At 39.3% G+C, this 17182-nt stretch overlaps 1 protein-coding gene across 3 annotated transcripts in view; it reads right to left on the minus strand.

Annotated features, from left to right (window-relative positions):
* LOC108705384 (liprin-alpha-3-like) overlaps positions 1-17182 on the minus strand; it is a 95880-nt gene that overhangs the window by 42530 nt on the left and 36168 nt on the right. For all 3 annotated transcript variants that reach the window (XM_041571648.1, XM_041571646.1, XM_041571647.1), the window contains exon 4: positions 1088-1252. In XM_041571648.1, the coding sequence (XP_041427582.1) occupies positions 1088-1252 (165 nt within the window). The remainder of the gene's footprint in view (positions 1-1087; positions 1253-17182) is intronic.

Below are 17182 nucleotides of genomic sequence, written 5' to 3' on the forward strand. Positions count from 1 at the left end.
AATTAAGAAAGACCAAGCACATCCAAATGTTGGTCCTTTAGTTATTACTTAACTATTAGTCCTATCACCCTGAGCAACCCAGGTGTTAACATCAGAGAAACAGGTGTTAGATGGTAGAGTCCTGTGCGGGTCCATTTTTTGAAACCCGTACCCCCAAACCCAACCCGCAAAAGACCAACTAACCTTCCGACCCGGGAGACATGAGAAACCGGAAGTGGCGTCACATCTGCCCAGAAATGATGCCACTCCGGTGCCAAATCTCCCCAAAAAGGGTAAAAACTGGAAGAATGACAAGGGTGGCATCAAGCCCGCATCTTTGTTGGATACCCGTGGATACCTAACCCCATGCAGGACTCTATTAGATGGGCTTAGACCTGCAATCTCCAAAAAGAACACATCTAGGTAAACTCCCCAAGAAGACTGGGGTCCAAAAAGAACTAGATTCTTCCCTATACAGTTAGGTTGCCAGGAGAAAACCTACTTTCCCATGATGCTTTTTGCCACTATGAACATTTGTTGGTGCTTTCCACATGAAGTTTGGCCCATCCACTGATCTGTATACATTCCCTTGAAGCTCAGTGTCATCATAAGAACAAAATGTCATTTTCCCATATTGCTTTTCCATCAGCTCAGCGATCTGTTCAGCAGCACAAAGCACATATATATGACTGCCTACAAAAACCAAGGCTAAATGGAACAATATACATCTTCCCTGTAGCTTAGTCACCAAGCTAGCCTTGACAATCAGCTATTTCTAATGTTATATAGCAATAAAAAATGGGGGGAAATGACACCTTCAAATAATCTGGAAATAAACCACAAGTATCCAGGCACAAAATAAAAACTTCAACCAATCGGAACAAGGAAAGTCAACCAATAAGATACAGAAGCACAACTCAATGTTATTTTATAGGAAATACTTCCAACTACTACTCCCAGTTAGTTACAACCCTCCAGAAGGTAGAAGAATAGAAGGTTTCCCAGCATTTAAGAAACCTCTAAAAATTATCCAGCTTATTCCATATTTAATTAATATACCGGCATGATAAAATACGCATGTCTACTTGCAGAGAGGCCTGATTTTTACCTTTTCATCAAGGGCCTTGTGATGCTCAAAGAGGGACTTGAGAGCTTTTAAGACTTCTACCTCACTGGAGACCCCGGCAGGCGACTGGGCTTGCCTCTTCACCACCGTCATTCTTAGAGATCGCTCATGCCGTGACACTAAACACTCCAAATGTTCCAACAGCAGCTGAGAATATGAATAAATATGAAGTTAGCTATCATAGAAATAAAAAGACGAGTGTAGAATATGGAAAAAAAAGCAAATACATAGCGAAAGACAGACAGACAGAGACAGGCATGAGTCAATGAATGCAACTTGCACTATATACAGTATTCATTATGTAAATCGGACGATCATACACCTAAAAAGTTTTCAAAAATCATGTTTTCCACCGTACCAATAGACTTTTTTGCATCTTCCTTCAGGTAAATCAAACCTAGTCTGGGAAGATTGAAAGATATACTTGGAATTTGGTTTCTACGAATATACAAATATTATTATATTATTATACTATATTAACCATGTTTAATTTTACTTTTCTTTCTGTTCTTATTTTCCTTCCTTTTTGACTTAAAGGATAATTAAACCTTTAAAATAAGTGAATGTACATTTATGTAAATAAATGAAGCACAAGGGTGCTATGCTAAGCATTTTTGTAATATACGTTCATTATTTAATTTGTTTTTATGCCAAGATATTAAGGGACAGATGTGAATGAATTTTGTTCCAACATCGCCACCTGCTGTTCAGTTTCGCACCAGTCTGACCACCAAGTAGTCAAGGAAGTTGTCAGGAGAAAGAAAGAGGCTGCTCTGATGTTCTTCTGCTTAGGAAAAATGTGAGTAAAGGTGGCCATACACGGGCAGATAAAGCTGCCGATATCGTTCGTTTGGACCGATTTGACAGCTTATCTGCCCGTGTATGGGGGCTTCCAACGAGTCTTCCCGATCGATATCTGGCCATGATATCGATCGGGAAGGTTTGATTTTTAACCGACCGACCCGTCGGAGCCGCTTGGCGCATCGTAATTCAATCGTTTGGCCATACGGCCGAACATTCGAATTACCCCTGATATAGCCATGCCGTTAGTGGCATATCGGGGAAAGATCCGCTCATTTGGCGATGTCGCCAAACGAGCGGATCTTTGAGTCTATGGCCACCTTAAGGTTTCTATTTTTATTCCTAAGCAGAAGAATATCAGAACAGCCTCTTTCTCCTGACAACAATGGTGGAAGAAGAAAACCACATTCCAAGAAGAACACCTGTTACCTACTGTGACATTTGGTGGAGGTCCCATCATGCTGTGGGGCTGTGTGGTTAATTCAGGGACTGGGGCCCTTGTTAAAGTCGAGGGTCGGATGAATTCAACCCAATGTCAACAAATTCTTCAGGATAATGTTAAAGCATCAGTCACAAAGTTGAAGTTACGCTGCAGGGGTTGGATATTCCAACAAGACAATAACCCTAAACACACTTGGAAATCTACAAAGACATTTATGCAGAGGGACAAGTACAATATTCTGGAATGGCCGTCACAGTCCCCCGACCTGAATATCATGGAAAATCTATGGGATGATTTGAAGCAGACTGTCCATTCGGCAGGCATCAAATTTAACTGAACTGGAGAGATTTTGTATGGACGAATGGTCAAAAATACCTCCATCCAGAATCCAGACACTCATCAAAGGCTATAGGAGGGTCTAGAGGTCTAGAGGCTGTTACATTTGCAGAAGGAGCTCAACTAAGTATTGATGTAATATCCCTGTTGGGGTGCCCAAATGTATGCTCCTGTCTAATTTTGTTATGATGCATATTGCATATTTTCTGTTAATCCAATAAACTTTATGTCACTGCTGAAATACTACTGTTTCCATAAGGCATGTTATCTATTAAAAGGAAGTTGCTACTTTGAAAGCTCAGTGATAAACAAAACTCCAAAGAATAAAAAGGGGTTCCCAAACTTTTTCACATGACTGTATGTAAAAAGCTGAACAGCGCTGCTCACTGCTGATTATTAGGGTCTATTTTGTATTATTTCACATTATCAAGGAACACCTGCAGAAGTATGCATGCTAATTAGGCAAAAGTCCATACTAATGCCTAATTCCTTCAAAAGGTTCACCGAGGGAATTGCCTAGAGGAAATCAGAATTCATCTTCATTTATATTTTCACTTCTTTAGCCTCTATTGGGGGAGCCATTGAGTTTAGTGAGATCTGCATGAGGAGAGGAACAATCAAGATTGTCATATTCAACCTCTGCATTAGATCATTTCAGTTTGGTCTCCTGCTGGTTTCAGTCCAACAAATATGGATCAAATGTCTCCCCATGGCTACCAAACCATTTTGCTAAAGGTAAGAATTCACCAAATCCTTCCTGCCTTCCTGTTTTTATTTCAAGTTTTACTCCCTGCATTCCCGATTAATGTTGTTTGTGTATAAACAGCGACTCTTTATTTGCTTTATCATAAGCCATAGTTCATTAAGCTCACTGCTATGAGCACATTTATCAAGGATCGAATTTCGAAGTAATGGGAGTTTTTTTGAACTCCCATAACTTCGAAATTGAAATTAAAAAAAGACCAACCAAAGTTTTTTTTCTGTGGGTCAATATTTGGTGGAATTCGAATTGTTCGAATCGAAGTAACATCGTATTCGATCGAATTCGATTCAAAGTTTTTGGTGGATTTTTCAAAGTCCACAAATTGACTGCAGATAAGTTCTAGGAGGTCCCCCATAGGCTAAAACAGCAATTCGGCAGGTTTTAAATGGCGAATGGTCGAAGTCAAAGTTTTTAAAGAGACTGTACATGATTTCGATATTCGAATTTTCAATTTTTTTTCAAATTCAAATCGAATTTGGACTCGAACTACACGAAAATGGCTCGAAATTCTAATTTTTATTACTTTGCATTTTCAATTCAAGCCTTGCTATATCTGCGACCTAAAGTCTATGCATGACCAAGTGGTGCTCTACGCTGGGCCTGCACAGCAGTGATAATAGCGGTAGTAGAATGTCATAACTCCCAACTGTCCCATTTTGAGCAGGACAGTCCCAATTTTGACAGCTCAACCCGCAGTCACAGATTTATACTGATATGTCCCGAGTTTCTCTTTGATCTGCTGCACGGAACAGCCAGAAAAAGATACAAAGGGGCACATTTACTAAGCTTGAGTGAAAAAATAGAAGAAAAAATACTTCGAATTTTTAAAGTTTTTTGGGCTACTTCGACCATCGAATTGGCTACTTCGACCTTCGACTACGACTCGAATGATTCGAACTAAAAATAGCTTGACTATTCGACCATTCGATAGTCGAAGTACTGTCTCTTTAAAAAAAACTTGACCCCCTACTTCGCCAAGTAAAACCCAACCAGGTGCAATGTTAGCCTATGGGGAAGGTCCCCATAGGCTTCCTAACAAATTTTTGGTCAAAGGAAAATCGTTCGATCGATGGATTAAAATCCTTTGAATTGCGGTAAATCCTTTGACTTCAATATTCGAAATCTAAGGATTTAACCTCGACAGTCGAATATCGAGGGTTAATTAAACCTCGATATTCAACCCTAAGTAAATGTGCCCCAAAGTGTCTAATTTAATTGGCTTTTGGCAGACAGCCCAGAATAGTTCAAATACTTTTTTTGTAAAATGGACATGGTAATTAGGGGTGTGGCAACAAAAATGGGTGTGGTCAAAATAATTCACAGCCCGCAAATCTTTTTGTTCCTCTCCAAAATGTTGGGAGGTATGCAGTGTGTGGAAGCAAACCAGTACTGATACTTCTGGATAAAAGGCAAATACATTGCTGGAACCATTTATAGGCAATGCATCGCAGTTTAGTTATCACTTTCATTGAACCAGATTTCTAAAGGGCAACACGCTGCCTAGTGAGGCTCGATGCCGTGGTGATTGCAATTAAATCAATCCTTATCACAGAGGAGTTTTCATAATGTCTCGTCTAGTTGTTTTATTGCACTTCACTAAAGGTAATTAAATGGCAAAACAAGAGAGAGCACAGTGAGTCTTACTCTTTTGCCTGCGGCATTCTGTCAACCACGCTTACCATGACTGGCACTTTCTACAACTGCCAGGCTTTCATGCAGCTACTGTATATAATGTGACTGGCACTTTCTACAACTGCCAGGCTTTCATGCAGCTACTGTATATAATGTGACTGACACTTTCTACAACTGCCAGGCTTTCATGCAGCTACTGTATATGTGACTGGCACTTTCTACAACTGCCAGGCTTCCATGCAGCTACTGTATATAATGTGACTGGCACTTTCTAAAACTGCCAGACTTTTATGCAGCTACTGTATATGTGATTGGCACTTTCTACAACTGACAGCCTTTCATGCAGCTACTGTATATTATGTGACTGGCACTTTCTACAACTGCCAGCCTTTTATGCAGCTATTGTATATTATGTGACTGGCACTTTCTACAACTGCCAGGCTTTCATGCAGCTACTGTATATAATGTGACTGGCACTTTCTACAACTGCCAGGCTTTCATGCAGCTACTGTATATAATGTGACTGGCACTTTCTAAAACTGCCAGGCTTTCATGCAGCTACTGTATATTATGTGACTGGCACTTTCTACAACTGCCAGGCTTTCATGCAGCTACTGTATATAATGTGACTGGCACTTTCTAAAACTGCCAGGCTTTCATGCAGCTACTGTATATAATGTGTTGCAAAATTGCACGGGGATTCGTGCATAATCCCATGGTGCCACCCAGTGTCGGACTGGGACACCAGGGGCCCACCCAAAAACCTTTGACTAGGGGCCCACTAATTAATCTTAGACCAGGGGCCCACTCTTTATACTATTTTTATTCCTCTTCTCACTCAACCTCTATTCTCCTAGTCTCTTTTCTTTACATACTATAATCTAATATTCCATCTATTTAGCCTCTTTGTTCTCATAGAAATAGGGAATGGTCATGAAATAGGCCAAATAAACCGCATAACAAAGAACAGTTTAGGGAATGTATGAAAAAGCACATTATTTCCAAGTATCTACCAGTATTTGCCTTTAGAACAGCTCCTGACAATGTTCCCTCTAAGGTCTGCTCTCATATATACATTTTGAGGCCAGCGCGCACAACAAATTTTGGTGTGCACAAAGAATTTTGCGAAAACACAAAATTTTGTACAGATGCGGGATCCATTATCCGGCAACACGTTGTCCAGAAAGCTCAGAATTACGGAAAGGCCGTCTCACATAGACTCCATTTTATCCAAATAATCCACAATTTTAAAAATTATTTCCTTTTTCTCTGTAATAATAAAACAGTAACTTGTTCTTGATCCCATCTAAGATATAATTAATCCTTATTGGAAGCAAAACCAGCCTATTGGGTTTATTTCATGTTTATATGATTTTCTAGTAGACTTAAGGCATTACTAGAAAATTCTGGAGAGATCTGTTATTCAGAAAACCCCAGATCCCGAGCATTCTGGATAACAGGTCCCATATCTGTATCAGTTCTGACCTGCGCACAGAAATTTAAAACGTACAGGTATGGGATCCGTTACCCAGAAAACCCGTTATCCAGAAAGCTCAGAATTTCGGAAAGGCCATTTCCCATAGACTTCGTTTTAATCAAATATTTTAAATATTTAAAAATGATTTCCCTTTTCTCTGTAATAATAAAAGAGTAGCTTGTACTTGATCCCAACTAAGATATAATTAATCCTTATTGGAGGCAAAATCATATTGGAATTTATTAATGTTTAAATGATTTTTGAGTAGACTGCTTCAATGAGAACATTTTGACAAGTAGCAGATAGAAATAACTGGTGGGTCAATTCAAATCAATCTTTTTTTTTTTGTTGGGCGTAGTGACCCTTGAAATAAGTATTTGTTGTCTCAGTAATATCTGGAGATACAGTGAAATTCCTCTATTTTTTGTTTCAACACATTACTATTTTTGGTTACAAGCCTACCTATTTGTCAGCCTTTTATAGATATATGTGGGTTAGAAGCCAGTAAGGAAAAATAGTTCCTCAGTGTCAGAGTCTCGTTTGGGATGTTTCATATACTCATTAACTGGGGCACCAGACATCAAAATACCTATTATGTGAGACATAGGGATGGGCGAATTTTTTCGCCTTGTTTCGCGAAAAAATGACGCCCATAGACTTGTATGGCTTTGTGCGTCAAAATAAAAAGACGCGCACCGACAAAATTTTATTGACGCCCATAGACTTTAAAATTCGGTACAATTCGCCCATCCCTAGTGAGACACGCTGGACCTATAAAATGAAATCTCTATTATCGTGAAATTAATTGTAGTAGATCTGAATAGTATTCTGTTGAAAAAGAGAGAAGAATAGCAAAAGTGGTTCCAGCTGTCCGGAGGTGCAGACAGCTGGAGTTTAACAATAGACGGAGGACCAGATGTATATAATGGGCAGATTTATCAAAGGTTGAATTTTGAATTTCCGTGAATTTACTCTAATAGATTCGAATATACTCAAAACTCGAATGGGAGGTTATTTAAGAAAAAACTCCAACATCTAAAACTCTAAAATGAATATTACCGACCCGAAAACTCGTATCGAATTCGAATAGAATTTGATTAAACTCAAATGTCAGGAAGGCTGTTAACATCTTCAAATAGGTCACTGGACCTCTGCCTTTGACTTCTACGTGAACTCGGCAGGTTTTAGGTGGTGAATAATCAAATTCAAGTTGTTAGCAGGGTCAAGGTTTGATAAATCTTGAATTCTAATTCGAGTTTGCATTATTCCCAACTCTAATATGTGAGTTTTGACCAAAAGTCCAATTCGAAAATTCAAATTTACAATTCGAACCTTAATAAATCTGCTCCTAAATGTATGTATATATGAAAAGCATCTAACAGTGGTAACAAGGGAAGAGTAATTAAATAAGAGGGGAGAGAGTTGTATTCGAAATATCCAAGTGGAGGCTCAGGAGCCGGATTTGGCCCTCTGTGTGCTTTTGATGACCTTTAGACTCTCCATGAACATTGCAAACTTTAAATGATATGAATATTTGACTCAAATCAATCCCCTTAAACATGGCGTCTATCAGATAACTTACCAACTACTGTATATGCAGAAAGGTTGGCGGCACTAACTCAAGCTGGCCATATACATAGGGGGTTATTTATCAAAATCCCAAATTTTCTGATATTTTAAAATAAAAAAAGTCAGATTAAACCAGAATCCACGATTTGACCTTATTTATTGTTAAAAAAGCAAAATTTAATTGGATTGGTGGGAAAACTCGATAAACTCAAGTGAAAACCCGAATCGTATGATTTTTTCAGACGTTTTTCCCAAATTGCACGACTTTCCAGGCTTTTTGTCGAAAAGTCAGAATTTTTCATATTTTTGCCCAAAATAGTCGGATTTTCTGGCTAATTCCAACGCAGAACACAGATACTTCCAAATAGGATAGGGACTTCTCCCATTGACTTATATACAACCTTGGCAAAACTGAAATGCAGGATTTTCAGATTCTGACTTTTTCCATCCTAGGGGTTTAATAAAATCGTGAAAAATTTGAGTTTCTTTTCCACTAAAAATTTGGATTTATATAGTTAAAAAAAACTAGAATTTTTAGAGTTTCTGGCATTCAGACTTCAATAAATAACCCCCTTAATGATCTTTGTCCAATCAGGGAAGCCCAAATCTGTTGGATCCCGATCATATATGGGCACCTATTGGCAAGGACCTTGCCCAGATCCTTATAATTATAATATTGGGCCTTAAGAGCAGAGACACAAGCTCCGATTCGGGGAGATTAGTCGCCCAGCGACAAATTGCCTCTTCTTCGGGGCGACTAATCTCCCCGAACTAGAATGAAAATCACCGGCGGGGTGGCAATTGGTGCGCTTCGTTTTCCGAAGTTGCCTGAAGTTGCCTCATGAGGAAACTTCGTGGCGACTTCGGAAAACAAAGCGTTCCGAATGCTATACCTCCGGCAATTTAGATTCTAGACGGTGGGAGGCAGTTCAGGGTAGAGAGTCCTGCAGTGGGTTGGGTACCCGCAAAAACTTGTGGTACCCTGCTGGTTGCGGGTAAACCTTCTGGGTGCGGGTACAGACGCGGGTCAGCGGTTTTGCGGTTCAGCCCGTGGGTCTTCCCAATAGCGATTTTTACTAAATTTTTCTGATCACGCCTACTTCCCATGATGTCGCTTTCGGTTTACAATGACAGCACTTCCTGATTCTTGATGGTCAGCGGATAAGGTACTTGCAGGTCAGGTAGCGGGTCCAAGCGGGTAAGAATGCAGGTTGCAGGAACGGGTCGGGGTACAAAAAATGGACCCGCGCAGGACTCAGTTCAGGGATTAGTCGCCCCAAAGAAGAGGGATTTCTGCCCGGGCAACTAAATCTCCCCGAATCTTCACGTCTGCCCTTACCCTAAATAGTAGGATGCTAACAGGACACTGCAGACTGGTTTTTTCCCCTTTTCATCTATTCTGTAGTCACACGGCTAAGTAAAATGAATAAAATATGAATCTGCACACGTTCTCTCTGCTTTCCATCCTTTGCTTTAAAACCGTGTGGAACACCACTAATTTGTGATCTGCTTTCCCAGTCTGATCTTGATGTAGCAGCAGGCTTGGTGATTAGCAAGAATTCCATTGCGGCCTCCCACAGGCGTCCCTCCTGTATCCCCTGCGTTGTAATGAGGTGATATCACAGGCAAGGAGACAGCAGGAGGGACGCAACAAGAAAGAGGGACGGCAGGTGAAACATAAGAGGATTTGAGAATTCTTTCAGTTATGTCCACCAGGCATTCAGTCCATGAGAGAGAGAAACTGCTTTACTACAACTGGTTTTGTCCTCTTTCTCATGAACCTACTGTTCTGCTCCACTATTCCAAATTCCTTCCTTTTCTACTTAAAAAAACCCTTAATTTTTCATTTTCCATTTGCATTTATCTAAAAACCATTAAAGGGTTTGTTCACCTTCAAAACACTTTTTTTCAATTCAGTTGTTTTTAAGATTGTTTCCCAGAAATAAAGACTTTTTTCAATTACTATACTTTATTTATTTTTTTACTGTTTTTCCAAAATCTAAGTTTAAAGTTGAATGTTCGTGTCTCTGGTGTAATTCAGGTTCAGATTCTAGACTGTTACAATTTTGCAACATTTAGGGCCATATTTATCAAGGGTCGAATTTTGAATTAGAAAAACTTCGAAATTCAAAAAGACCAACCAAAATTAAGTCAAAGTTTTTTTTTGGCCGAATAGGTCCATTTTCAAATTCAAATCATACAAATCGAAGTAATAGCGCATTCGATGGAATTTGAATCAAAGTTTTTCCCAAAAACACCTTAGATTTTTCAAGGTCCCCCAATTGACTCCAAATAGGTTCTAGGAGGTCCCTCATAGGCTAAAACAGCAATTCGACAGATTTTAGATGGCAAATAGTCGAAGTCGAAGTTTTAAAGAGACAGTACATGGGGCAGAGGCAGGATGGGGTTCGGAGTGTGCCTGACCCCTCTGAAGATTTTTTTGCAGGGGGTCCCGGCGCAGTCTAGTTATTAAAGGGGTTGTTCACCTTCCAACATTTAGTTCAGTTCAATTTGTTCACCAGAAATAATACTTTTTCCAATTGCTTTCTATTTTTATTAAATTTAAATTAAAATTTACTTATTTCCAACACAAGCATATACTGTACTTACATAGGACAATGGCTCCTCCATTTAGTTAGGTTTAGCGATGAGTAAATCTGTCTAGTTTTCCCTTTGGTGAAAAAATTTGCGAAATGGCAAAAAATTTGCAAAACACATTAAAGACTTTTTGTCTACCGCACAACATTTTTGTCTGTTGCGCAATGCATGCGCAACATTTTTTATCACACACAAAGCTGTCCATGTGGCGAATTCCGCTCAACATTTTGCTGGCGGTGAAACTCAAGAGATTTGAAGCCCCATGGCAAAAAAAGTGCTCATCACTAGTAAGGTTATGGATTTCTTATTAAACAAAGGTAAGTTTCCCATTTCTGGGGCTTATTCAAATTTTATCTCTAGTGATTAGCAAATTTGTTCCGTTTCGCTGAAACATTGACGAGTTTCCCAAGAAATTCGCAAAACGGCGAAAAATTTATGAAACGCATCAACGGGCAGCAAGCTTATTTTGACGTGCGTCAATTTAGACGCCCACGACAATTGCCTATTTTTGCCAAATGCATTAAAAGTAAAAGGGCGTCTGAATAACTTTGATACGCCACAATGTTTCGAACGACTATTCTAACATTCTTACACATTTTTGCAGATCTTTCAAAGATGAATTGTTGTTGCAGTTTGCGAATTTATTCACTGGTGGCGAAACGTGGAAATTCGCCCATCACTAGTTGTTGCAGATAAATTGATGTCAATTGAGTCAATAAGCAGGTGAGCCAGCAATATCCATGGAACGCTCCTTGCCTTCCTTAAAGGGGTGGTTCGCATTGAAATTAACTTTTAGTATGTTATAGAATGGTCAAGTCTAAGCAACTTTCAATTGGCCGTCATTATCTATTTTTTATAGTTTTCTTAATAATTTGCCTTCTTCTTCTGACTCTTTCCAGCTTTCCAATAGGGGTCACTCAACCCATCTAAAAAAACAAATGCTCTGTAAGGCTTCACATTTATCCGGTTATTTACTAAACTTCGGTAAGGCTTTTTAGTACAAAAGTCAAATTTTTCGTGTTTTTTTTTAAAAAACGTGAATTTTTCTAGATTTATTAAAGTCCGCTGCAGCAAAAAGTCAGAATCTGAAAATCCAGAGGCAGAGGTCCCTATACTATTTTGAAGTTTCTGTGGTCTGTGCTGGAATTAGTCCAACCTTTTCGGGATAAAGTCTGAACAAATCGAGCAATTCAGGGAAAAACTCTGGGTTTTCCCTGAATTTTATCGAGTTTTTACCCGAACCGATTAAATCAAGCTTTTTTTAATAATAAATACCGTCAAATCGTGGTTTTTCGTTTGGTCGGACTTTTATTATTTAAATAATAAGAAAAATTGGAATTTTGATAAATAAGGCCATTGTCATTGCTACTTTTTTATTACTCATATTTATATTCAGGCCCTCTCCTAGTATTATATCATAGTATTATCCATATTCCAGTCTCTTATTCAAATCAGTGCATGGCTTCTAGGGTAACTTGGACCCTAGCAACCAGATTGCTGAAATTGCAAACTGGAGAGCTGCTGAATAAAAAGCTAAATAATTCAAAAACCACAAATATTAAAATATGAAAACCAATTGCAAATCATCTCAGAATATCATTCTCTACATCATACTTAAAGTTAACTCAAAGGGGCAGATACATCAAGGGTCGAATTGAAAATTCAAATTTTTTAATTCCTTTTTCGAGTTTATTTTAGTGTAATTCGACGAGGGAATAGACCAAATTCAATTTGAATTTAAAAAAAAAAATCTAAATTTGAATTTTGAAATGTTTCATGTACTGTCCCTTTAAGAATTCGATTAGACTTTTCGCCATGTAAAACCTGCCGAATTGGTGTTTTAGCCTATGGGAGACCTCCTACAATCAATTTGGAGTCAGTTGGTGGACTTTTGAAAAAAAAAATGTAAATTTTTTTTTTGGTGAGAAAACTCTAATCGAAATCAGTCCTATTCACCTGTGCAGCTCGATCCTATTTGAAAATTAGATTTTTTTAATAAATTTTGATGGGTCGTTTTTTTTTCAAATTTCAAGTTTATGGGAGTTGATGGGAGTTTATAGAAACTCCCATAAACTCGAAATCTGACCCTTGATAAATCTGCCTCAAAGGTTAACAACCCCTTTAAGGGGCAGATTTATCAAGGGTCGAATTTCGAAGTAGCGGAAACTCCCATAACTTTGAAATTTGATTAAAAAAAAGACCAACCAAAATTTATCCAAAAAAAAAAAAAAACTGAATTTTTTTTGGATGAATAGGCCGTTTTCGTACAAATTCGAATTGTATGAAAGTAACATCGCATTCGATCGAATTCGGTTCAAAGTTTCTCCAAAAAAACCCATTAATTGACTCCAGATAGGTTCTAGGAGGTCCCCCATAGGCTAAAACAGCAATTCAGGCAGATTTTATATGGCGAATGGTCGAAGTCTAATTTTTAAAGAGACAGTACATGATAAATTTCGATATTCGATTTTCTAATTTTTTTCAATTTCGAATCGAATTTGGACTATCCCCTAGTCAAAGTACACAAAAAAGCTCCCTTTAAAGGAGAAGGAAAGGTAAGCCTAAGTAAGCCTTATCAGAAAGGTCCATCTTAACATACCAGTAAACCCCCAAAGTAATGTTGCTCTGAGTCCCCTGTCAAAAGAAACACTGCATTTCTTTTCTTCTATTGTGTACTCATGGGCTTCTGTATCAGACTTCCTGTTTTCAGCTTAAACCTCATTGCCCTGGGCAAGAGCATGCTCAGTTTGCTCCTCTCCCCCCACCCCTCCCTTCTCTACTGTAATTTGAGCCCCAGAGCAGGGAGAGACTCAGGCAGGAAGTGATGTCACACCACATTAATACTGCAGCTCCTATTCTAAACAAACAGAGAGTATCTAGAGCTTTTTACTCAGGTATGGTAAAACATTCTACAGAATAAATATAGCATTCTAGCTTGCATTATTGCAGCTAATCTATTGCCAATAAAATGTCGCCATAGCTTTCCTTCTCCTTTAAGTCTCTGTGTCTCTGGATGCTGTGAACACAGAAAGACAGGGAAAGACCTGTAACAATAACAATATAAAGACACGGTACAATTACTTATTATGCTCTCCAGTAGCACCAATCGTACTCTTATTAATGAATATCGCTGGGATGCCATAAAGATCTTGGAATTACCCTGGCAGTAGCCTGACATCCATTTATTTATATAACAGCCATTATCTTCCCCATCTAACTGCAGTCCTAATGCAATGAATGTAATTAAATATATGTACACAGAGACAGAAAGCCAAACAAACTCATCAAAGCACAATATAAATATTTGCTTGCTCAGCCAATGTTTCTCACACTGTACTAGTACTTGTCTAGCTCAATTGCTCTTTGGTTTAAAATCCATTCCGTAATCCTACAATAGAGAGAGGACACTTGATAGAAAACAAATGAACTATAAGTAATAGATATCATTACAAGCTCTTTCATGAATAATATGCATTGCTCTTTGTGACACAGCAGGAATAAGAGACGATACATTTTCGGCAATCACTGGAGGAATCTTCTCTATGTACAACAAAACTGATCAGCGAGGATCCAAGGGCAATCCCTGTTTGTCTAAAAGAATTACCAGAATTTCAATATGTGTGTGTTGCCTGGGACACCAGACAGAACAAAACCCATAAACAGACAGACAAACGGTATTTGAGAAGTTTGATTTAGTATACTATAGAGGGGCTTAAAGGAGAAGGAAAGCTACAGAGGCAGTTTATTGCCCAATAGATTAGCCACAATAGTGCAAGCTATAACATTATATTTATTTTGCAGAATGCTTTCCCATACCTGAGTAAATAGCTCTAGAAACTCTCTCTGTTTGTTTAGGACACAGCTGCCATATTAGCTAGGTGTGACATCACTTCCTGTCTCCCTGCTCAGTTATAACTCTGGGCTCAGATTACAGCAGGAGAGGGGGAGGAGGAGAGAAGAACAAACTGAGCATGCTCAAGCCCTAGCCCTGGAGGTTTAAGATGAAAACAGGAAGTCTGATACAGAAGCCCATGAGTACACAATAGAAGGAAAGAAATGTGGTGTTTCTTTTGACAGGGGACTGTATTTATATAGACCTTTCTGATAAAGCTTACTTAATTTTAGCGTTAGATCAAAAGGAGCGATAGGTAGCACCTTCCATTGATATGAAAACAAATTGGTGGTGTGCAGGGTCACTAAGCGTAAGGATATATCATAGAGAAAAAGTATGACCCATAATGGGTCATACTTTTTCTTTAATTTTAGCCTTTCTTTCTCCTTTAAGCTAAAAATTCTCCCATATTCAGTAAGAGAAAACCATATTACCTCCCCCTGTTTTAAGCTGCAGAAGGGTATAAACATAGTGGTTAAACAGGCTGTCCATTATCCCAGTTGTTATTTGCCCTTGCTAACCTTCTTAACTTCACCCTTCAGGGAATTGGGGCATTTGGTTTGAACCACTGAAGAGAAGATCTACAAAGGTGACATTTTACTTTAGTTGGTGGATCTTGGTCCCTCACTGGGGGAGGCACCACAACTAATATATGTTTTGCCATAAATTTTGTGAAATCCTCAGTTCTTGATCTTGACCCCTAAACATCTGAAGATACTTTCCACTGGCACCATGGGGAGGAATGTCGTAAAAATTCACACGCACACCCGGACCTCTATATGGATAATTCTGCCTAGTGCATGGACCCCTAGGCAGATGCCACTGCCACAATAGCATACAAGAAAAAGTAGGTTACAGCACTCAAAATCAATTCAAACAGGGAACAAGCCCCTTGTGCTTATTAGGTCACTGAAGAATCAATGTTTCGAGGGAATACCACCTTTGTCACCTAACGAAATGTTGATGATTCTTGTCATGGAAAAGAAAATGTCAAATCACATTAGTTAATAGCACTGCTCCAGCGGAATTCTGCACTGAAATCCATTTCTCAAAAGAGAAAACGGGGGTTTTTATATTTAATTTTGAAATCTGACATGGAGCTAGACATACAGTATTGTCAGTTTCCCAGCTACCCCCAGTCATGTGACCTGTGCTTTAAGAAACTTCTGTCACTCTTTACTGCTGTACTGCAAGTTGGAGTGATATCACCCCCTTTCCCCCCAGCAGCCTAACAAATGAACAATGGGAAGGTAACCAGATAGCAGCTCCCTAACACAACATAACAACTGACTGGTAGATCTAAGAACAGTACTCTATAGTAAAATCCAGGTCCCACTGGGACACATTCAGTTACATTGAGTAGGAGAAACAACAGCCCTGAGAACCCAAACTTGCTCAGAATAAATTTTTATTTCCAACTCAAGCATTGGTTGTGGAACCCTCCGCGGACTAAATCTGTATCAGCTCTATGTAACAGTCTAAGGGCAGAGACACAGGCTGCTATTTCGGGAGATTAGTCGAAAATTGCTTCTTCTTCAGGCGACTAATCTCCCCGAACTGCCTTCCCGTTGGCTAGAATGTAAATAACTGGCTGGATGGCACTCAGATTGTTTTGTTTTACGAAGTAACCAGAAGTTGCCTCACGAGGAAACTTTAGGAGACTTCAGAAAGCCCGAAGCAATCTGAGTGCCATCCCACCGGCGATTTACATTCTAGCCGACGGGAAGGCAGTTCGGGGAGATTAGTCGTCTGAAGAAGAATCGATTTGTCGCTGGGCGACTAGTCTCCTGAAATAGCAGCGTGTGTCTTTGCCCAAATCAGCTCCCAAAGAAACAAATAGAAGGACAAGAGGCATGCCTTCCTGCAGCAATTCTGTTCCCTAAGTGTAGGACTCCACCAGCGATTTCGGCGTGATCCGACGCGCTGTGCAAAAACGCAGGCATCACGTCGGATGTGACGGAAATAAGGTAAGTAATAGCATTGTCGGATGGTGTCGTAGCGTTGATCCGATGCGACTGTCGGATGCGTTTTTGCGCAGCGCGTCGGATCGCACTGAAATCGCCCGTGGAGAACTACCCTAAATCTCTCGGAGCAACCCAACACCCTCATCCAACTGAGTTTGTATTAAACCTATATGAAGTCGCTCCCAAAGGAGGGGGGAGAAGGACTTAAAATTAAAGTGGCAGTGGACCTTCCACTATATAAATATACGTACAAAACAGCGAAGCCAGCAAGTATTTTAGAATCTGAGGGGCCCCTGGCTCAAGACAGTACAAAAAACCCTTAGCAAACTCTCATCTAATAAACACAAAACTATGGCTGAATGCATGCACAAAACAGAATGTGATCTATTATCTGGAAGCTTTTCAAATACAGGTATCGGACCTGTTATCCAAAATGCTCGGGACCTGGGGTTTTCCGGGATAAAGGATCTTTCTGTAATTTGGGTCTTCATCCCTTAAGTTTACAAGAGAATCATAAATATTAAGTAAACCCAATAGGCTGGTTTTGCTTAAAATAAGGATTAATTATAACTTAGTTGGGATCAATTACAAGGTACTGTTTTA

The sequence above is a fragment of the Xenopus laevis genome, chromosome 7S, assembly GCF_017654675.1.
Source record: "Xenopus laevis strain J_2021 chromosome 7S, Xenopus_laevis_v10.1, whole genome shotgun sequence".
NCBI lineage: Eukaryota > Metazoa > Chordata > Amphibia > Anura > Pipidae > Xenopus > Xenopus laevis.